The following is a 20,323-nucleotide window of genomic DNA, read 5'->3' on the forward strand; positions in this document are numbered from 1 at the left end:
TTAATCCTCTGATCTTTTGAATTTTCTCTAAAAAGAAACTTGAAAACTTGTTGCATTAGATTGAAGTTCAGGTGGTAACGTCATAGGAGGGTTTGTGAGCCTGTCAACAGTAGCAAATAAAGCTCGAGCATTGTTAATGTTTTTGTTTATGACATCTGCAAAGAAAGCCTCTCTGGCATGTTTTAGTGTTGTGTGATAGTTACGTAGTCTTTCCTTGTAGATGTCATAATAAACGTGCAGTTGACCTTTACGCCATTTCCGTTCGGCCCTACAGCAGAGTTGTCTTGCAGATTGAACTGTTTGTGCATTTCTCCATGGAGATTTCTTCCTACCAGTCACAACCTTCACTTTAGTGGGGGCAATGTAATCAATGATATCTGAAAGTTTGCACTGAAAATCATCCACCAACTTATCTACGTCACTATAACTTAAGAGTGAGGAAGAAGAGCAGATTTGATTAAATGTTTCTGCTGTGTTTTCTGTGAAAGTACGTTTTGTGATAGTAGCTGTTTGTCCAAGAGGGTTAAGGTCATGACCTCTGCCAGCCTCCACCCTGATCAGCTTCATGGCTCCATCAGCCTCCAGGAAACCACAGCCCCCCCTCCCCCCCCCCCCCCCCCCCTCCGTGCTGCATTCATGATCTCAGCAGCTGCAGCTCAGACTGAAGACTTTCAGCAAGACGACGTCCCAACAAACCAGGAGACCCAGTGGGAGAGATGAGAGCTTTAGACATGATGTCTGCAGAGCTTCCTGCAGACCCACTTTGGACCTTCACAGCACATTTCTGATGGTTCTGATCCATCAGAACCTCACAGCAACTTCAGCAGCCATGTTGATGTGAACATCAGAGAAACTCATCATGGAGCTGAAACCTGGTCCTGCTGCATCATCTGGACCGGTTCCCCTCAGCCGACCCGTTCAGCAGCAGGCCGGGTTCTGAGGAGGATACTGGTACCGCTTTGGTTCTGGAGCCAGACTGGATGGAACCGGTAAGAACCAACCAGCACTGACTGGGTTTACTGGAGAAGTTAGAATGAGTTTAGAGTCACTTTGTGCTGCTGCAGGTTTACATGTTGGATTTTATCATTAGTGGAGAATCAATGATAAAATATCAATGATTCATAGAAACAAGTTCAGGGAAACTTTACAACATAAATGTAGTATTTAACCAATATACAAAAATGTAGTATTTAACCATTATTACAACATAAATGTAGTATTTTAACCATTATTACAACATAAATGTAGTATTTTAACCATTATTACAACATAAATGTAGTATTTTAACCATTATCACAACATAAATGTAGTATTTTAACCATTATTACAACATAAATGTGGTATTTTAACCATTATTACAACATAAATGTAGTATTTTAACCATTATTACAACATAAATGTAGTATTTTAACCATTATTACAACATAAATGTAGTATTTTAACCAATATTACAACATAAATGTAGTATTTTAACCATTATTACAACATAAATGTAGTATTTTAACCATTATTACAACATAAATGTAGTATTTTAACCATTATTACAACATAAATGTAGTATTTTAACCATTATTACAACATAAATGTAGTATTTTAACCATTATTACAACATAAATGTAGTATTTTAACCAATATTACAACATAAATGTAGTATTTTAACCATTATTACAACATAAATGTAGTATTTTAACCATTATTACAACATAAATGTAGTATTTTAACCATTATTACAGAATAATATCTGTAAACTCACAGTAACTCTAATATCTGTTAATATCTGCTGATAAAAGTATAATTCTTGTAAAATATTCTTTATATATTTATTAAATGATAAAACTCAGAGTTTCATGAAGCTGAAGGAGAAAAACTGAAGGTAATAAAACCAGAAATCAGCCGATGGGTTTTTGTATCAGTCTGTCTCACTGTGGTATTACTGGATCTTTGGTTCTGGTACCAAACTGTATGTAACAGGTAAGAATCAACATTTACTGGTTTTACTGTTTAATGTCACTTTTTGCTGCTTCAGGTTTACATGCTGGATTTTATCATTAGTAGAGAATTAATGATGAAAATATTAATGATCCATAGAAACATGTTCAGGGAAACTTTACAACATACATGTAGTATTTTAACTGATAATAAACAGCCTATGTAAGCTATTTTACAGATATTGTCTATAACTAATATCTGCTATTATTGCTTATAAAAGTCTAATTACTGTAAAATATTCTTAATACATTTACAAAATGCTAAAGCTCAGAGTTACATGAAGCTGACAGAGAAAAACTGAAGATAATAAAACCAGAAATCAGCCGATGGGTTTTTGTATCAGTCTGTCTCACTGTGTGTGGGTTGAATGGATCTTTGGTTCTGGAACCAAACTGTATGTAACAGGTAAGAATCAACATTTACTGGTTTTATAAAACTAGATTAAAGTCACTTTCAGCTGCTTCAAGATTTACATGTTTTTATGATTATTAGAGAATTAATTATAAAAATATCAGTAACTGATGGAAAAACTTGTTCAAAAATACCAGAACATTAGAAAATATATATTTTCTTTTTATTCATATTAGAGAATAATGTCTAAAACAGTGACAGTAATTTATACTATAGTTGATCAAAATCTAATTACTGTTAAATATGTTTATGCATTTCCTAACTGATAAAACTCAGAGTTACAAGAAGCTGACAGAGAAAAATTTACTTTAATAAAAGTAAAAACTAAACCAACTGAATAAAATAAAACCAGAAACCAGCCGACAGGTTTAGAATCAGCGTTTCTCTGATCTTTGGATCTGGAACCAAACTGAATGTAACGGAAAGAAGTTTTATTTCCTTCTACAAGTTAAAATGTTTTTAATCAGTTTCTGCTGCTGCAGATTTTATATTATTGGTAAATAAATGATCCTGCAGCTGCTGATAAAGAAGAAAAACTCTATAGTTCCTTTAAAATTAAATTAAAATAGTTAGAAAATATTTAGAATATTCCATATATTTTGTTTTTATCGTCTTTATTAAGTTTCTGGAGTTGATAGAAAAATGTTCATCTGGTAAAGAATCAAAATCTTGGAAATATTAACAGAAACGTTTAGAAAACCTTTAAGAAATTATTTATGTAAAAAACCCAAAAGTTTTATAAAGATATGAGAAACATTTTATGTCACCAATGTTTCAATTTTAAATATTGAAAACCAACTAAAATATGATCAACATTCAGTCGTTTACATTTTAATTGCGTAGAAATTATTGTAGATGAGAAATAATATAGTTTTAAATTATTATTTTTTCATCTCATCTCAATTTTCAAGTATTAATTCATTATAAATATTTAGAGATCAAATTATGATTTAGTTAAATTGTGTAATATATTTATTACAGTTGGATATAAATTTGACATATTGTCGCATCAATCTGTGAAATTAGTTTTCAACTAAAAACTTTTAGTTTTAAAAATGTAATGATTTAAATTTAATCAAATAACAGTTTTATAACTAAATGTTAATATGTGGCAAGATAATCTTTTAATTTAATATTAATTATTTAAAATAGAAATGATCCAATAATATGTATGAAATTGATCCAAATAGTTTAATTTCTGTGTATTTATGTGTAAATATAATTTAATGTTCAGCCTGAAAAAGTGAAATATTTCAGATGTTTTTGTGTTTTTGCTGGTTTGAACATAAAAAGTCTGAATCCTCCAGCAGTTTGATTCAGATGAAGAATAAATGATGAAGAACCTGAGAGTCTCTGAACGACGTGAAGGAAACCAAAGTTTCTGTAAATAGAACAAAGAGGAGAGCAGGAGCCTGACACGGGGCCCTGAGGGGCCCCACAGTGGAGACAGGAAGGAGAGGAAACAAAACCAGTTGGACTGAACAATCTAGAAAACAATCTGCTGGTTTCCATAGAAACGCCTCAACCAATGAGCTCAGTGAACTGATTGGTAACCAGGATCAGCTGGAATATAAGTGACTGAATTAAAATTATACTTTTATAAAGTGAATTTGCTAAATATAAATACATTAAATCACTAAAATAGTTAAAATCTCTTAAACCAGCAGATTAATTTCTGTGTAAAGTTTAAAATCTGGTTTAAAAACATGTAAATTTCCAGCTGCTTTGAATCAGAATAAATGAGACAAAGAATCAGAGGCTCTTTGAGTCGTTTCTGCTCATGAACTGATTCCAGTCGAGTCTCTGGATCGTCTGCAGCAGCTTGGAGTCTAAACTCTGAATCCTGAGGAAAAGTTTCTGTATCAAACCGATGAGAGCTGCTGCCTGTCTGCTGCCGACCTCCAGGTGACCCGGTGGTGCAGCCCGTGGTGAGCGTGTACCCAGCAGCATCCAGCGCCCAGCGGGACAGGAAGGGCTTCCTGCTGTGTCTGGCCTCAGGCATGTTTCCTCCTGAGGTCCAGGTCTCCTGGAAACGACTGGAGGACGGTGGAGAGACGGATCTGACCTCTGCAGAGCAGCTGGAGCTCAGAGAGCCCAACCGCACCGCCTCCATCTTACCGGTGGACCGGGATCAACACAGCACATCTAGATACCGCTGCTCTGTGCAGCATGAGGGGGGCCCAGTGGAGGCCCCAGCAACACAAGGTGATGAAGCTGGGCACTTATTTCTCCTGTCAGGGTCCAGAAAACAATTCACTTTGTAAAACCAGAATCGATAATCAATAACTGAACATCCACATGTGCAGCACAACGTTAAGCCACGTTTGATCCGTAACATCAGAAACGTCTCAGACCTGCATGAAGCTACAGACAGAATCCGTCAGTAAGCGGCTGTTTCTCCTCTCAGCTCCACAGTTTAACCATCAGCTCTGCTCTCAATGCATCAATATAATAACTTGATTATTGATGCAGACGATCAATATTAGCCGATTCAGCAGGAAACTCCCTGAAGCTGCTGGGAGCGACGCCAGTCATCCAGAGAGATTTAGAGAATGTTTACATTATCTCCATACAAATGTTTTATGGGAAACATTAATATAAACACAGAATATAAGAAACTTCAGTTGTTTCATTATAAAATGTTTTTTATTCGCTGAAGCTGTTGCCGTGGAAACCAGTAAAGACAGGAAGTGGTTCCAGAGTTCTGGTGACCTCTGACCTCAGTCTGTGGTCACATGCTGACCATGCTGAGTTTCAGCAGAGACTCTTTAATCTGCCAATGTTCCAGGTTAAAACATCAACACTTGGCCTGGTGGGGGCGCTAGAGAGCCTGGAGACATTAGGAATGTGTCTGATCACAGAATCAGTGTTTAATAAAGATTAGCTGCATAATAACTCTTTATCATTTCACCACCATGATGAGAGAATCTGTTAAAGTGATGAAAACAATGAAATGTGGATAAAAAGTAAATGTCTCTGCTGCTCAGTGAGCCACTTCCTCAGCTTCCTGTCAGTCTGTCAGGCAGAGCAGAGCAGCAGAGGACGGACATTTCTCTGTTTCTCTCCAAACGTTTCCTCCTTTTCTGCTGCAGAGCTTCCAGCTGCAGCAGCCTCCTGTCCTCCACAGAGTCCAGACCAGGCAGATCAGCTGCAGCACGACTGTAAGACCAGCTGCTGACCATCCAGAGGAGCTTCAGCTCAGCAGCAGCTGGATGTGTGGATTGATGAGGTCTCTGTGTCTGTGTGTCTGTCAGGGTCCTTCCAGCCTGGCTGCAGGGTGAAGCTGCTCTGCCTGCTCTACTCAGTGCTGATAGTGAAGAGTCTGGTGTTCTGCTGTGGACTCTCTCTGCTGATGGTCCTCAGGACCAAGGGACCGGCCCCCAGCTGAGCCTCTGCTGCAGCTGCTGCTTCTCTCTGAGGCTGCAGGATTTGATTATCCATCACTGAAAATCATTTATGCAGCTTTAGCTTCGTTTTAATTGGTTCTGGAGCTTCTTTGGTTTTATAAAGCCAGATATTCTCAGCCAATCAGAACGATCTGCTCTGAAGGAAACTAAATCAGTTCAAGGAGATTTAACATCATCGACTTTAATAAAGTTTAGATTTTAACAGATTTTCCTAGAAAATGTCAGATTTGATCCAAAATGACATGAATTCATTCAATGTTGACTCTTTAATGCAGTTTTAATGTAAGTTGCTTTAAAAATATAATTTTGTACCAAATGACTCTTTATCATAATATTCATAAAGACTCATGTTATAATTTCATGTCTTATTCTGACCCTTAAATAAAGTTTTAATAACATTTAGATCAATTTGTAAAACTTTAAAATGTTTTTTGTCAAGTTTATTTTGCAAAGATGTAAAAACTCTGATTTTGTCCAAATGTTTTTCTACAGTTTTTGCTTAAATCTGCATTTTGTCTTTGCTGTGAATAAATCCTGAAAGAATAAATCAGTTTAGTATTTTTCTACTAAACGTTGCTGTGAATCTCCAGCTGCTCCGACATCCGAGGTTTGATGAGGGACTGAAGTGTGAATGAGGCTCCATGAGGCTCTGAGTTCATCAGGAGACATGAAGTGGTTTCCATCAGCAGCAGGTCAGAGAGAATTTAATGATGCTGGTCGTCTGACTGGACTGAGACGATTCACTTTACAATCTATCAGCTGTGATGTTGGTTTCAGTGGAAACAATGAAATGTTTCCAGGAAGCAGAACCAAACCACAGCGTGGAGCAGATGGTGAGTTTGTAGAGCAGCAGATGTGAATCTGATCTCAGTGGTTATTAGAAGCCACCAAACTGCTGGCAGCCAATCAGATTCCTTTCCTGCAGCTGTGTGGGTTTGTGCTCTGCAGCCTCCACACCGTTAGCTGTGGCTTCTCACTTTAATAACACCATGACAGTTACAAGCATCGACTGAAACAGTCGTTCAGGAAGCACCTGAGTTCTTCATCTGAGAGAGAAACAGCTCAGAGCTGAACTCACAGCTCAGCAATCGGCTCCATCAGTCAATGAACATTGTTACTTTAATGTGAGAAAACGTCTGAAATGATCAGATATGAAAACAAACAGGAAGTAAAATTTATATTTACACAGAAATGTTTTTCACCAAACACTGTAAATATAACACAGAATAAATATCAGTTACTGTATAATAACATTAATGATAACAAACTGTTATTATTATTATTATTATTATTATTATTATTATTATTATTATTATTATATTTGCAATAAAATATTTATCTTCTCATCTCTGCAGTTTTATATTTTAATTTAAAAAGAGCCATAAATACTGAGACAAACTCACCACTGATTCTATTGTAGCAACAACCTGAAGGTGGCGCTGTTGTTCTGCTTCTGATTCACATTCAGTGGAGACAAAGTTCAGAGCAGATGAACGTGAATCACGTTTAACTTTAGTAACAACTTCAAAGCCTTCAGGTAAATATAGAAACATTAATTATAAATAACATAAACAGGGAGAATTAAAGGCGGAACTAAAAGCTGACTCAAGTTTCCACAGGTGCCATTATAGTGTAACACTGATGAAAGATGAAAATCATTTTTACGGTATAAAATATTCTTGTTAAATTTTCTCCATTAATGAGTTTAGAAAGTTCTGGTTCTGGTTCGGATGATGTTCTGGTTCCGGTTCAGCCCAGCAGGGGGCGGTAAACGGACCAATCAGCTGCTTTTTCAGTTCAGCACACCGGCCACTTTATTAGGCACACCCTGACAGTTAATGGCTTTTTATTGTTTTTATTTTATTCAGATGTTTACTGTCCTTCCAGAAAAATCCTGGTGAACCTGAGAGAAGTTTGTTAGTTTAAATCACATCAATTTCACTCAATACAGATAAAAAATACAGATTAAAAACATACAATAAACAAATAAAATTATAACAAAAAGGTTAGATATGTTGTTTACAAAGTTTGTGGCACAGAGTTTTATTTGACATGAGAGAAAGTAAAGAAAAATTGAGACATAAAAGTGATGATGAAACATCTGAAGAGAGGATTGAGATGTGAAATGAAATGATTTGACCACATCGTGACACCAGGGGGCGCTGCTCACCACGCAGACTGACATATTATTTAAATCCTCTGACGTCATCAGAAAATGTCAAGTTAAAGTATTTTATCCTCAAATACGTAAAAATGCTTATAAACATAGAAGGTCACATAAATGTCATAATTTAATTGATCAACAGAAAGTTAATGACAAGCAGCAGAACCAGAACCAGAACCAGAACCAGAATGTTCTGGTGGATCAGAACCATCAAGTTTCCAGCTGTTAGTTGGTTGAAGGTTTAATGTGTTGGAGCAACAATCAGGTCCAACAGAACCTCAGCCTGGTCCAGGAGATCAGAGTCAATCTGGTTCTGAATGACAGGATGCAGAGAACCCAGATGGTTCTGATGAGACCCAGAAAGAGTCACCAGAGGGTCTGGGGGTTGCCATGGTAACAGGGCCCTGAGGTCTGACGGAAACCAGTGCAGAGCTGGTCCTCAGAGACCAAACCAGTTAGAGGTCCAGCTGTGATGGAGACGTCCAGACTCCTCTGACGATACCGGATCAGAACCAAGATGGCCGCCTGGTTGACAGGAAGTGAACAACATGAATGTTTGTCTCGGTGGTTTGAGTTTCTGTCTCGGTGGTTTTGCTGCTGCTTTGTTTGTTCCTGTGAGCTGAAATCTTCCTGCTGCATCGAGAGACAAACAGAGAAACTGATCAGAGTTCAGATTCAGCTGCTGCTGCTTCAACCTTCACTCTAATTGTTATCCTGCATTTGAGCCGTTGAACAGCCTGATGTGATTTGACTGATGGAGCCGATTGCTGAGCTGTGAGTTCAGCTCTGAGCTGTTTCTCTCTCAGATGAAGAACTCAGGTGCTTCCTGAACGACTGTTTCAGTCGATGCTTGTAACTGTCATGGTGTTATTAAAGTGAGAAGCCACAGCTAACGGTGTGGAGGCTGCAGAGCACAAACCCACACAGCTGCAGGAAAGGAATCTGATTGGCTGCCAGCAGTTTGGTGGCTTCTAATAACCACTGAGATCAGATTCACATCTGCTGCTCTACAAACTCACCATCTGCTCCATCGCTGTGGTTTGGTTCTGCTTCCTGGAAACATTTTCATTGTTTCCACTGAAACCAACATCACAGCTGATAGATTGTAAAGTGAATCGTCTCAGTCCAGTCAGACGACCAGCATCATTAATTCTCTCTGACCTGCTGCTGATGGAACCACTTCATGTCTCCTGATGAACTCAGAGCCTCATGGAGCCTCATTCACACTTCAGTCCCTCATCAAACCTCTGGATGTCGGAGCAGCTGGAGATTCACAGCAACATTTAGTAGAAAATACTAAACTGATTTATTCTTTCAGGATTTATTCACAGCAAAGACAAAATGCAGATTTAAGCAAAAACTGTAGAAAAACATTTGGACAAAATCAGAGTTTTTACATCTTTGCAAAATAAACTTGACAAAAACATTTTTAAAGTTTTACAAATTGATCAAAATGTTTGGTAAAACTTTATTTAAGGGTCAGAATAAGACATGAAATTATAAACATGAGTCTTTATGAATATTTATGATAAAGAGTCATTTGGTACAAAATTATATTTTTAAAGCAAACTTACATTAAAACTGCATTAAAGAGTCAACATTGAATGAATTCATGTCATTTTGGATCAAATCTGACATTTTTCTAGGAAAATCTGTTAAAATCTAAACTTTTATTAAAGTCGATGATGTTAAATCTCCTTGAACTGATTTAGTTTCCTTCAGAGCAGATCGTTCTGATTGGCTGAGAATATCTGGCTTTATAAAACCAAAGAAGCTCCAGAACCAATTAAAACGAAGCTAAAGCTGCATAAATGATTTTCAGTGATGGATAATAAAATCCTGCAGCCTCAGAGAGAAGCAGCAGCTGCAGCAGAGGCTCAGCTGGGGGCCGGTCCCTTGGTCCTGAGGACCATCAGCAGAGAGAGTCCACAGCAGAACACCAGACTCTTCACTATCAGCACTGAGTAGAGCAGGCAGAGCAGCTTCACCCTGCAGCCAGGCTGGAAGGACCCTGACAGACACACAGACACAGAGACCTCATCAATCCACACATCCAGCTGCTGCTGAGCTGAAGCTCCTCTGGATGGTCAGCAGCTGGTCTTACAGTCGTGCTGCAGCTGATCTGCCTGGTCTGGACTCTGTGGAGGACAGGAGGCTGCTGCAGCTGGAAGCTCTGCAGCAGAAAAGGAGGAAACGTTTGGAGAGAAACAGAGAAATGTCCGTCCTCTGCTGCTCTGCTCTGCCTGACAGACTGACAGGAAGCTGAGGAAGTGGCTCACTGAGCAGCAGAGACATTTACTTTTTATCCACATTTCATTGTTTTCATCACTTTAACAGATTCTCTCATCATGGTGGTGAAATGATAAAGAGTTATTATGCAGCTAATCTTTATTAAACACTGATTCTGTGATCAGACACATTCCTAATGTCTCCAGGCTCTCTAGCGCCCCCACCAGGCCAAGTGTTGATGTTTTAACCTGGAACATTGGCAGATTAAAGAGTCTCTGCTGAAACTCAGCATGGTCAGCATGTGACCACAGACTGAGGTCAGAGGTCACCAGAACTCTGGAACCACTTCCTGTCTTTACTGGTTTCCACGGCAACAGCTTCAGCGAATAAAAAACATTTTATAATGAAACAACTGAAGTTTCTTATATTCTGTGTTTATATTAATGTTTCCCATAAAACATTTGTATGGAGATAATGTAAACATTCTCTAAATCTCTCTGGATGACTGGCGTCGCTCCCAGCAGCTTCAGGGAGTTTCCTGCTGAATCGGCTAATATTGATCGTCTGCATCAATAATCAAGTTATTATATTGATGCATTGAGAGCAGAGCTGATGGTTAAACTGTGGAGCTGAGAGGAGAAACAGCCGCTTACTGACGGATTCTGTCTGTAGCTTCACGCAGGTCTGAGACGTTTCTGATGTTACGGATCAAACGTGGCTTAACGTTGTGCTGCACATGTGGATGTTCAGTTATTGATTATCGATTCTGGTTTTACAAAGTGAATTGTTTTCTGGACCCTGACAGGAGAAATAAGTGCCCAGCTTCATCACCTTGTGTTGCTGGGGCCTCCACTGGGCCCCCCTCATGCTGCACAGAGCAGCGGTATCTAGATGTGCTGTGTTGATCCCGGTCCACCGGTAAGATGGAGGCGGTGCGGTTGGGCTCTCTGAGCTCCAGCTGCTCTGCAGAGGTCAGATCCGTCTCTCCACCGTCCTCCAGTCGTTTCCAGGAGACCTGGACCTCAGGAGGAAACATGCCTGAGGCCAGACACAGCAGGAAGCCCTTCCTGTCCCGCTGGGCGCTGGATGCTGCTGGGTACACGCTCACCACGGGCTGCACCACCGGATCACCTGGAGGTCGGCAGCAGACAGGCAGCAGCTCTCATCGGTTTGATACAGAAACTTTTCCTCAGGATTCAGAGTTTAGACTCCAAGCTGCTGCAGACGATCCAGAGACTCAACTGGAATCAGTTCATGAGCAGAAACGACTCAAAGAGCCTCTGATTCTTTGTCTCATTTATTCTGATTCAAAGCAGCTGGAAATTTACATGTTTTTAAACCAGATTTTAAACTTTACACAGAAATTAATCAGCTGGTTTAAGAGATTTTAACTATTTTAGTGATTTAATTTATTTATATTTAGCAAATTCACTTTACAAAAGTATAATTTTAATTCAGTCACTTATATTCCAGCTGATCCTGGTTACCAATCAGTTCACTGAGCTCATTGGTTGAGGCGTTTCTATGGAAACCAGCAGATTGTTTTCTAGATTGTTCAGTCCAACTGGTTTTGTTTCCTCTCCTTCCTGTCTCCACTGTGGGGCCCCTCAGGGCCCCGTGTCAGGCTCCTGCTCTCCTCTTTGTTCTATTTACAGAAACTTTGGTTTCCTTCACGTCGTTCAGAGACTCTCAGGTTCTTCATCATTTATTCTTCATCTGAATCAAACTGCTGGAGGATTCAGACTTTTTATGTTCAAACCAGCAAAAACACAAAAACATCTGAAATATTTCACTTTTTCAGGCTGAACATTAAATTATATTTACACATAAATACACAGAAATTAAACTATTTGGATCAATTTCATACATATTATTGGATCATTTCTATTTTGAATAATTCATATTAAATTAGTTGATGTTTTTGACACACGTTTAACATTATAAAACTGTTTTCATTTATTTGATTAAATTGAAATCATTATATTTTAAAATTAAACGTTTTTGTTAAAAACTAATTTCATAGATTGATGCGACAATATGTCAAATTTATATCCAACTGTAATAAATGTAATAAATATCTTCTACAATTTAAACATAATTACAGTTGATCTCTAAATATTTAAAAATAATTAATACTTGAAAATTGAGATGAGATGAAAAAAATAATAATTTAAAACTATATTATTTCTCATCTACAATAATTTCTACGCAAATAAAACGTAAACGACTGAATGTTGATCATATTTTAGTTGGTTTTCAATATTTAAAATTATAAATTTAAACATTGTTGACATAAAATTTTTCTCATATCTTTATAAAACTTTTGGGTTTTTACATAAATAATTTCTTAAAGGTTTTCTAAACGTTTCTGTTAATATTTCCAAGATTTTGATTCTTTATCAGATGAACATTTTTCTATCGACTCCAGAAACTTTATAAAGACGATAAAAACAAAATATATGGAATATTCTAAATATTTTCTAACTATTTTAATTTAATTTTAAAGGAACTATTGAGTTTTTCTTCTTTATCAGCAGCTGCAGGATCATTTATTTACCAATAATATAAAATCTGCAGCAGCAGAAACTGATTAAAAACATTTTAACTTGTAGAATAAAACGACTGAAGGAAATAAAACTTCTTTCCGTTACATTCAGTTTGGTTCCAGATCCAAAGATCAGAGAAACGCTGATTCTAAACCTGTCGGCTGGTTTCTGGTTTTATTTTATTCAGTTGGTTTAGTTTTTACTTTTATTAAAGTTAATTTTTCTCTGTCAGCTTCTTGTAACTCTGAGTTTTATCAGTTAGGAAATGCATAAAAATATTTAACAGTAATTAGATTTTGATCAACTATAGTATAAATTACTGTCACTGTTTTAGACATTATTCTCTAATATGAATAAAAAGAAAATATATATTTTCTAATGTTCTGGTATTTTTGAACAAGTTTTTCCATCAGTTACTGATATTTTTAATTAATTCTCTAATAATCATAAAAACATGTAAATCTTGAAGCAGCTGAAAGTGACTTTAATCTAGTTTTATAAAACCAGTAAATGTTGGTTCTTACCTGTTACATACAGTTTGGTTCCAGAACCAAAGATCCAGTCAACCCATCCACAGTGAGACAGACTGATACAAAAACCCATCGGCTGATTTCTGGTTTTATTATCTTCAGTTTTTCTCCTTCAGCTTCATGAGTTTTATCATTTAATAAATATATAAAGAATATTTTACAAGAATTATACTTTTATCAGCAGATATTAACAGATATTAGAGTTAGTGTGAGTTTACAAATATTGTTCTGTAATATTGGTTAAAATACTGCATTTATGTTGTAATAATGGTTAAAATACTACATGTATGTTGTAATAATGGTTAAAATACTACATGTATGTTGTAATAATGGTTAAAATACTACATTTATGTTGTAATATTGGTTAAAATACTACATTTATGTTGTAAAGTTTCCCTGAACTTGTTTCTATGAATCATTGATATTTTATCATTGATTCTCCACTAATGATAAAATCCAACATGTAAACCTGCAGCAGCACAAAGTGACTCTAAACTCATTCTAACTTCTCCAGTAAACCCAGTCAGTGCTGGTTGGTTCTTACCGGTTCCATCCAGTCTGGCTCCAGAACCAAAGCGGTACCAGTATCCTCCACAGAACCCGGCCTGCTGCTGAACGGGTCGGCTGAGGGGAACCGGTCCAGATGATGCAGCAGGACCAGGTTTCAGCTCCATGATGAGTTTCTCTGATGTTCACATCAACATGGCTGCTGAAGTTGCTGTGAGGTTCTGATGGATCAGAACCATCAGAAATGTGCTGTGAAGGTCCAAAGTGGGTCTGCAGGAAGCTCTGCAGACATCATGTCTAAAGCTCTCATCTCTCCCACTGGGTCTCCTGGTTTGTTGGGACGTCGTCTTGCTGAAAGTCTTCAGTCTGAGCTGCAGCTGCTGAGATCATGAATGCAGCACGGAGGGGGGGGGGGGGGTTGAGGGGGGAGGAGGGGGAGGGAGGGAGAGAGAGGGAAAGTAGGGGGGGAGGGGGGCTGTGGTTTCCTGGAGGCTGATGGAGCCATGAAGCTCACACTGATCAGGGCTGGAGTCTGGCAGAGGTCATGACCTTTCACACTGATCAGGGCAGCAGAGGTCATGACCTTTCACACTGATAAGGGTGGAGGCTGGCAGAGGTCATGACCTTTCACACTGATCAGGGCAGCAGAGGTCATGACCTTTGACCTGCTGTGAGTCTGACTCTCTGAATGCTGATTAAACCTCCAGACTCACTGAGCCGGCCCAATGCAGAAGCAAACCAAGCAGCTGCTTGGGGCCCCAAACCTTCAGGGCCCCATAAACAGATTTTAACAGGATCACAGATCTAGAAATTTAACATTTAGTTACTGAGAATAAAATGATGTTAAAATTTGTAACATTTTAGTTTAGGGTTTAAAGTTTGTAAAGTACAAAGAACATCTTCATAGTCAGATTGTTGTTGCCATGGCTACAGTTTGAAGTGATGTTGTTAATAGGAAGAGGGGCCCTAAATCATTTTCCACCTGAGGCCCCTTCCAGCCTTGTTCCGGCCCTGCATGATGAGCATCTGCTGGGTTTGAGGGACAAACATGGAGATTTAATGAATGTGGTTCTAGAGGAGAGGAGAGGAGAGGAGAGGAGAGGAGAGGAGAGGAGAGGAGAGGAGAGGAGAGGAGAGGAGAGGAGAGGAGAGGAGAGGAGAGGAGAGGAGAGGAGAGGAGAGGAGAGGAGAGGAGAGGGAGAGGAGAGGAGAGGGAGGAGGGAGGAGAGGAGAGGAGAGGAGAGGAGAGGAGAGGAGAGGAGAGGAGAGGAGAGGAGAGGAGAGGAGAGGTTCAGCTCCTGGAGCTGCACTGGAAACACTAACTAGTTATTATTACTAACAATAATACATACAGTAAATGATTGATCTGTATTTTACCGATTTTACAGCCTCTCCTCGGGCTGCCACCTTATCGTGGTGGAGGGGTTTGAGTGTCCCAATGATCCTAGGAGCTCTGCTGTCTGGGGCTTTATGCCCCTGGTGGGGTCACCCAAGGCAGACAGGTCCTAGGTGAGGAACCAGACAAAGCGCAGCCCGAAGACCCCTTATGATGGATGATAGGTATTTTTCTAGAACCTACATAAAGGAACCACAGACAACGTATATGAATTTTATAGCCAAGCTTTTGCAAAAGGAGAAGACTCTGTCAACTGCTCCTCCGAGCTGTTCACAGAGCGTCTGAAGATCTTTGGGTACAGCTTGTCTTTTATTATCAAGCAACAAAGAGGGAGGATAGGCAAGATAGACAGCAGAGGAAAAACAGCAAAGGTCGTAAAACAATTTACCTAAACAACTAGCAACCCAGTTCCAGATGTGATATCTGATCTACGGTCTGAGCCCGGTTCAAATCTCGGTCAAACTGTTTCACATGAAGATGAACAGGCAGCTGTGACCTCCAGGTTAGTTTATACACACTAAAGAAGAGAACACTTTAAACTGACTAACATTAGACTGAATATGAACTAAAGTAACAACAAAATGATAATACCAAAAAATCTCTATCAATGGACGCAAACTTTGGACTTGGTTTTCCCTCGCCCTGACACAGGTCACCGAGGCCCCACTCTGGAGCCAGGCCTGGAGGTGGGGCACGATGGCGAGCGCCTGGTGGCCGGGCTTTTACCCACGGAGCCCGGCCGGGCTCAGCCCAAAGAGGAGACGTGGGTCCCCCTTCCGATGGGCTCACCACCTGTCCGAGGGGCCAAAGGGGTCGGGTGCATTGTGCTATGGGCGGCAGCCGAGGGAGGGGACCCTGGTGGTCTGATCCTCGGCTGCAGAAGCTCTTGGGACGTGGAACGTCACCTCTCTGGTGGGGAAGGAGCCGGAGCTAGTGTGCGAGGCTGAGAGGTTCCGGCTAGAAATAGTCGGCCTCACCTCGACGCATGGCTCTGGTTCTGGAACCAGTCTCCTTGAGAGGGGCTGGACGTACTTCCACTCTGGAGTTGCCCACGGTGAGAGGCGCCGGGCTGGAGTGGGCATACTTGTTGCCCCCCATCTTGGCGGCTGTATGTTGGGGTTCACCCCGGTGAACGAGAGGGTAGCCTCCCTCCGCCTATGGGTGGGGGGACGGGTTCTGACTGTTGTCTGTGCTTACGGGCCAAACAGCAGTTCAGATTACCCACCCTTCTTGGAGTCCTTAGAGGGAGTACTGGAGAGTGCCCCTCCTGGGGACTCCCTTGTTCTACTGGGGGACTTCAACGCTCACGTGGGCAATGACAGTGAGACCTGGAGAGGCGTGGTTAGGAGGAACGGCCCCCCCGATCTGAACCCAAGCGGTGTTCTGTTGTTGGACTTCTGTGCTCACGTGACTCTGCAATATCGCATGGACATCGAGGGCAGTTCCCCTGAATTGGCAGACTGGGGTGGTGGTCCCCCTGTTTAAAAAGGGGGACCGGAGGTTGTGCTCCAATTACAGGGGGATCACACTCTTAAGCCTCCCTGGTAAGGTCTATTCAGGGGTTCTGGAGAGGAGGGTCTGTCGGATAGTCGAACCTCGGATTCAGGAAGAGCAGTGTGGTTTTCGTCCTGGTCGTGGAACATTGTAACAGCTCTACACCCTCAGTAGGTCCTGGAGGGTTCTGGGAGTTCGCCCAACCAGTCTTCATGTGTTTTGTGGACTTGGAGAAGGCGTTCGACCGTGTCCCTCGGGGGGCCCTGTGGGGGGTACTCCGGGAGTATGGGGTACCGGGCCCTTTGATACGGGCTGTCAGGTCCCTGTATGACCGGTGTCAGAGTCTGGTCCGCATTGCCGGCAGTAAGTCGGGCTCGTTTCCGGTGAGAGTTGGACTCCGCCAAGGCTGCCCTTTGTCACCGATTCTGTTCATTACCTTCATGGACAGAATCTCTGACCAGCCGAGGTGTTGAGGGGATCCATTTTGGTGGCCTTGGGATCACATCTCTGCTTTTTGCGGATGATGTGGTCCTGTTGGCTTCATCGGATCGTGATCTGCAGCTCTCACTGGAGCGGTTCGCAGCAGAGTGTGAAGCGGCCGGGATGAGGCTCAGTGCCTCCAAATCCGAGGCCATGGTCTTGAGCCGGAAAAGGGTAGAGTGCCTTCTCCGGGTCAGGGGGGTCGTCCTGCCTCAAGTGGAGGAGTTTAAGTATCTGGGGATCTTGTTCATGAATGAGGGAAGAAGGGAGCGGGCGATCGACAGGCGGATTGGGGCAGCGTCTACTGTGAAGCGGGCGCTGTACCGGTCCGTCGTGGTGAAGAGAGAGCTGAGCCAAAAAGCGAAGCTCTCGATTTACCGGTCGATCTACGTTCCCACCCTCATCTGTGGTCATGAGCTTTGGGTCATGACCGAAAGAACGAGATCACGGATACAAGCGGCCGAAATGGGTTTCCTCCTCCGCAGGGTGGCTGGGCTCTCCCTTAGAGAGAGAAGCTCGGTCATCCGGGAGGGACTCAGAGTAGAGCCGCTGCTCCTCCACGTCGAGAGGAGCCAGTTGAGGCTCGGGCATCTGGTCAGGATGCCTCCTGGACGCCTCCCTGGTGAGGAGTTCATGTCCCACCGGGAGGAGGGGAGACCCAGGACACGCTGGAGGGATTACGTCTCTCGGCTGGCCTGGGAACGCCTTGGGGTTCCTGGAGGAGCTGGAAGAAGTGGCTGGGGAGGGAAGTCTGGGCCTCCCTTCTGAAGCTGCTGCCCCCGCGACCCGACCCCGGATAAGCGGAAGAAAATGGATGGATGGATTTTACAGAATCAAAAACCAAACAAATTAAGGTTTGATTATAAAAAGTCTTGTGTCCAAAATCATCCATTAATAAATTAATAAAGATCTTAAAACTGTTTACTAGTAATTAAATCAATTATTACTCACATTTATCAGAATTTGATTCTCATGTTAATCAACGTTTGTCCTGCTGGTGGCGCTAGAGAAAACAGGATCTCAGCAGAACATCTGATGGACACAAAGCTGAACTGAGATCAGATCAAGATTTGAGTTTTAAGATGAAATGAAGTGAAATTTTCTGCTGAACTCTGTTAATATCAGATCTGGAAGTGATTTGATTAGGAAAATAAAATACCTATAGACTGATTTTCAATATTAATCTCCGATCCATTATAGTGTTTGTCAGAATGATGAAGATTCTGATCTCTGACTATATGAATTAAAATAATAGATTTTTAAATAAATCCAGTAAAATGATGAAACATTAGAGTCTAAAACTCAGAGAGTCTCTGTGTGAGATGGAGGTGAAATCAGTGAACCTGGGCTGTGGTTTACTGCTCTCTATGTCACAAACTGACATCTGATCATCTGGAGGTTTTTGTTCAGGCTGAACGAATCATTTCTCACTGTGGGAACCAGAATAACAGCCGCAGTAGTAGGAGGCTGAATGATCCAGTTTCACTTTATTGATCTTCAGCTCCCAGCCTTTATGAGTTTTTTCAGCTGAAAAATCATTTAGTTGAGGATGACTTGAATAACTTTTGTCAATGATACCGTTACTCCTATTAATATCAAATATCACTCTGAATGTTTCAGTTTCTTTCTTCTGGTACCAGGTTACAACATAACCACCACACTGATTAGTTCCTCCACAGCTGATGGAGACGCTCTGCCCGGATCTCCTGGTCAGAGTCAGATGGTCCTGAACCAGGTGTGTTGCCATGGCAGCCAGCGCTGTAGAGACACAGACAGACAGGTGAAGGTTAGTGTGACAGTGTTTGTTCCAGGTGGGCTTTGTTGGCTCCTGATTGGTGGAAACACTCACCTGAACCCAGCCAGCACAGAGCAGCAGCTGGGAGGAAAAGCATTGTGTGCAGTGGAGTTTCCTCTGGTGAACCTGGGGAGAAGTGGCTCTGATGCAGCTGAGGCCAAACAAGGACGAGCTGAGAGATCAGAGCAGAGGAACCAGAGCTCCCATCAGCCCCTGCAGCCCCCAGAGAGGAGGAAGCTGCTGATTGGACCATGAGAGGAGGAAGCTGCTGGTTGGACCATGAGAGGAGGAAGCTGCTGGTTGGACCATGAGAGGAGGAAGCTGCTGATTGGACGAGAGGAGGAAGCTGCTGATTGGACCATGAGAGGAGGAAGCTGCTGGTTGGACCATGAGAGGAGGAAGCTGCTGGTTGGACCATGAGAGGAGGAAGCTGCTGATTGGACGAGAGGAGGAAGCTGCTGATTGGACCATGAGAGGAGGAAGCTGCTGGTTGGACGAGAGGAGGAAGCTGCTGATTGGACCATGAGAGGAGGAAGCTGCTGATTGGACCATGAGAGGAGGAAGCTGCTGATTGGACAGGAGGAGGAAGCTGCTGGTTGGATCGATCAGCATCTGATGGAGAAAACTTTGCCTCACAACCAGCAGGTGGCGATGTTTGTTTAAATTAGTTTTTAGCGACACTGAAATTTTTCTGATTCTGATTTTTATTTACAGTTTCCAGTCCGACCATCAAACATCCTGGGAACAACCTGCAGGTGGCGCTGCTACTTTACTTTAACTCAGAGTCAGGAGGTTCAGGTTGCTAGTATTACCTCTGTGGTCTAGTCAAAGTTTCATTATTGCTGCTTCCAGATTCTGACATTATGAAGGAAAAGACATGAATTAATCTGGATCATCTATACTGATATATCTGTTTCTGCTTGTTTTGTCATTTTCAGTATTTAAGACATTAAATTATGAAGGCTGATTATTTTACTGACTTTCCTTCAGTCGGGCCAACAGAACCAAGCTGAGTCCATGTTCTGGTCTGATTGGACTCAGTGACCTGCTGATGTTTGGAAGAACTGCAGAGAAAAACTTTGACCATGTTTTACACCAAAACGTCGTAATATGAGAGAATTTTACTGAGATGAGGTGAAATTAATCCCTGATTTATGAAAATAATTTAATGAAGCCATAAAAGTTTTGGTCCTCAGAATAACTGAGTTCTGACATAAACTCAGCTCAGCCTCTTTAACGTTCAGAAGCTGAGCTGAGTTTAGGTTTCAGATAAATTATTACAGTAAAACCAGGATTAAATCAAACTGTAGTTTATGATTTGCTAACTGATAAATATGAAGTTAAATAAGTTTGAGATGAATAAACTCTCATTTCT

The 20,323-nt window shown here is 41.2% G+C and overlaps 2 protein-coding genes across 3 annotated transcripts; one reads left to right on the forward strand and one right to left on the reverse strand.

Annotated features, from left to right (window-relative positions):
* Positions 1-2,109: 2,109 nt before the first annotated feature.
* On the forward strand, positions 2,110-6,004 carry LOC145548142 (immunoglobulin lambda-like polypeptide 5). Its single transcript, XM_081598854.1, has 4 exons — positions 2,110-2,394; positions 4,306-4,605; positions 5,493-5,561; positions 5,655-6,004. Exons 1-4 carry the CDS (start codon positions 2,316-2,318, stop codon positions 5,786-5,788), a joined length of 582 nt encoding a protein of 193 aa, XP_081454980.1. The 5' UTR covers positions 2,110-2,315; the 3' UTR covers positions 5,789-6,004.
* A 3,272-nt stretch (positions 6,005-9,276) lies between these two features.
* Positions 9,277-14,193, reverse strand: LOC103460595 (immunoglobulin lambda-1 light chain-like). Of its 2 annotated transcripts, none has more exons than XM_081598852.1 (4): positions 13,821-14,193; positions 11,032-11,331; positions 10,076-10,144; positions 9,277-9,982 (listed from the first exon to the last, which is right to left on the reverse strand). In XM_081598852.1, the coding sequence occupies exons 1-4, from the start codon at positions 13,948-13,950 to the stop codon at positions 9,849-9,851; spliced, it is 633 nt and encodes a 210-aa protein (XP_081454978.1). In that variant the 5' UTR covers positions 13,951-14,193; the 3' UTR covers positions 9,277-9,848. The 2 variants fall into 2 exon arrangements, with proteins under 2 accessions (XP_081454978.1, XP_081454979.1); XM_081598853.1 differs by lacking the exon at positions 13,821-14,193 and adding an exon at positions 13,271-13,392.
* Positions 14,194-20,323: the final 6,130 nt, after the last annotated feature.

This window comes from Poecilia reticulata, chromosome 17 (genome assembly GCF_904066995.2).
Source record: "Poecilia reticulata chromosome 17, P_reticulata-male-v2, whole genome shotgun sequence".
NCBI classification, from domain to species: Eukaryota; Metazoa; Chordata; class Actinopteri; order Cyprinodontiformes; family Poeciliidae; genus Poecilia; species Poecilia reticulata.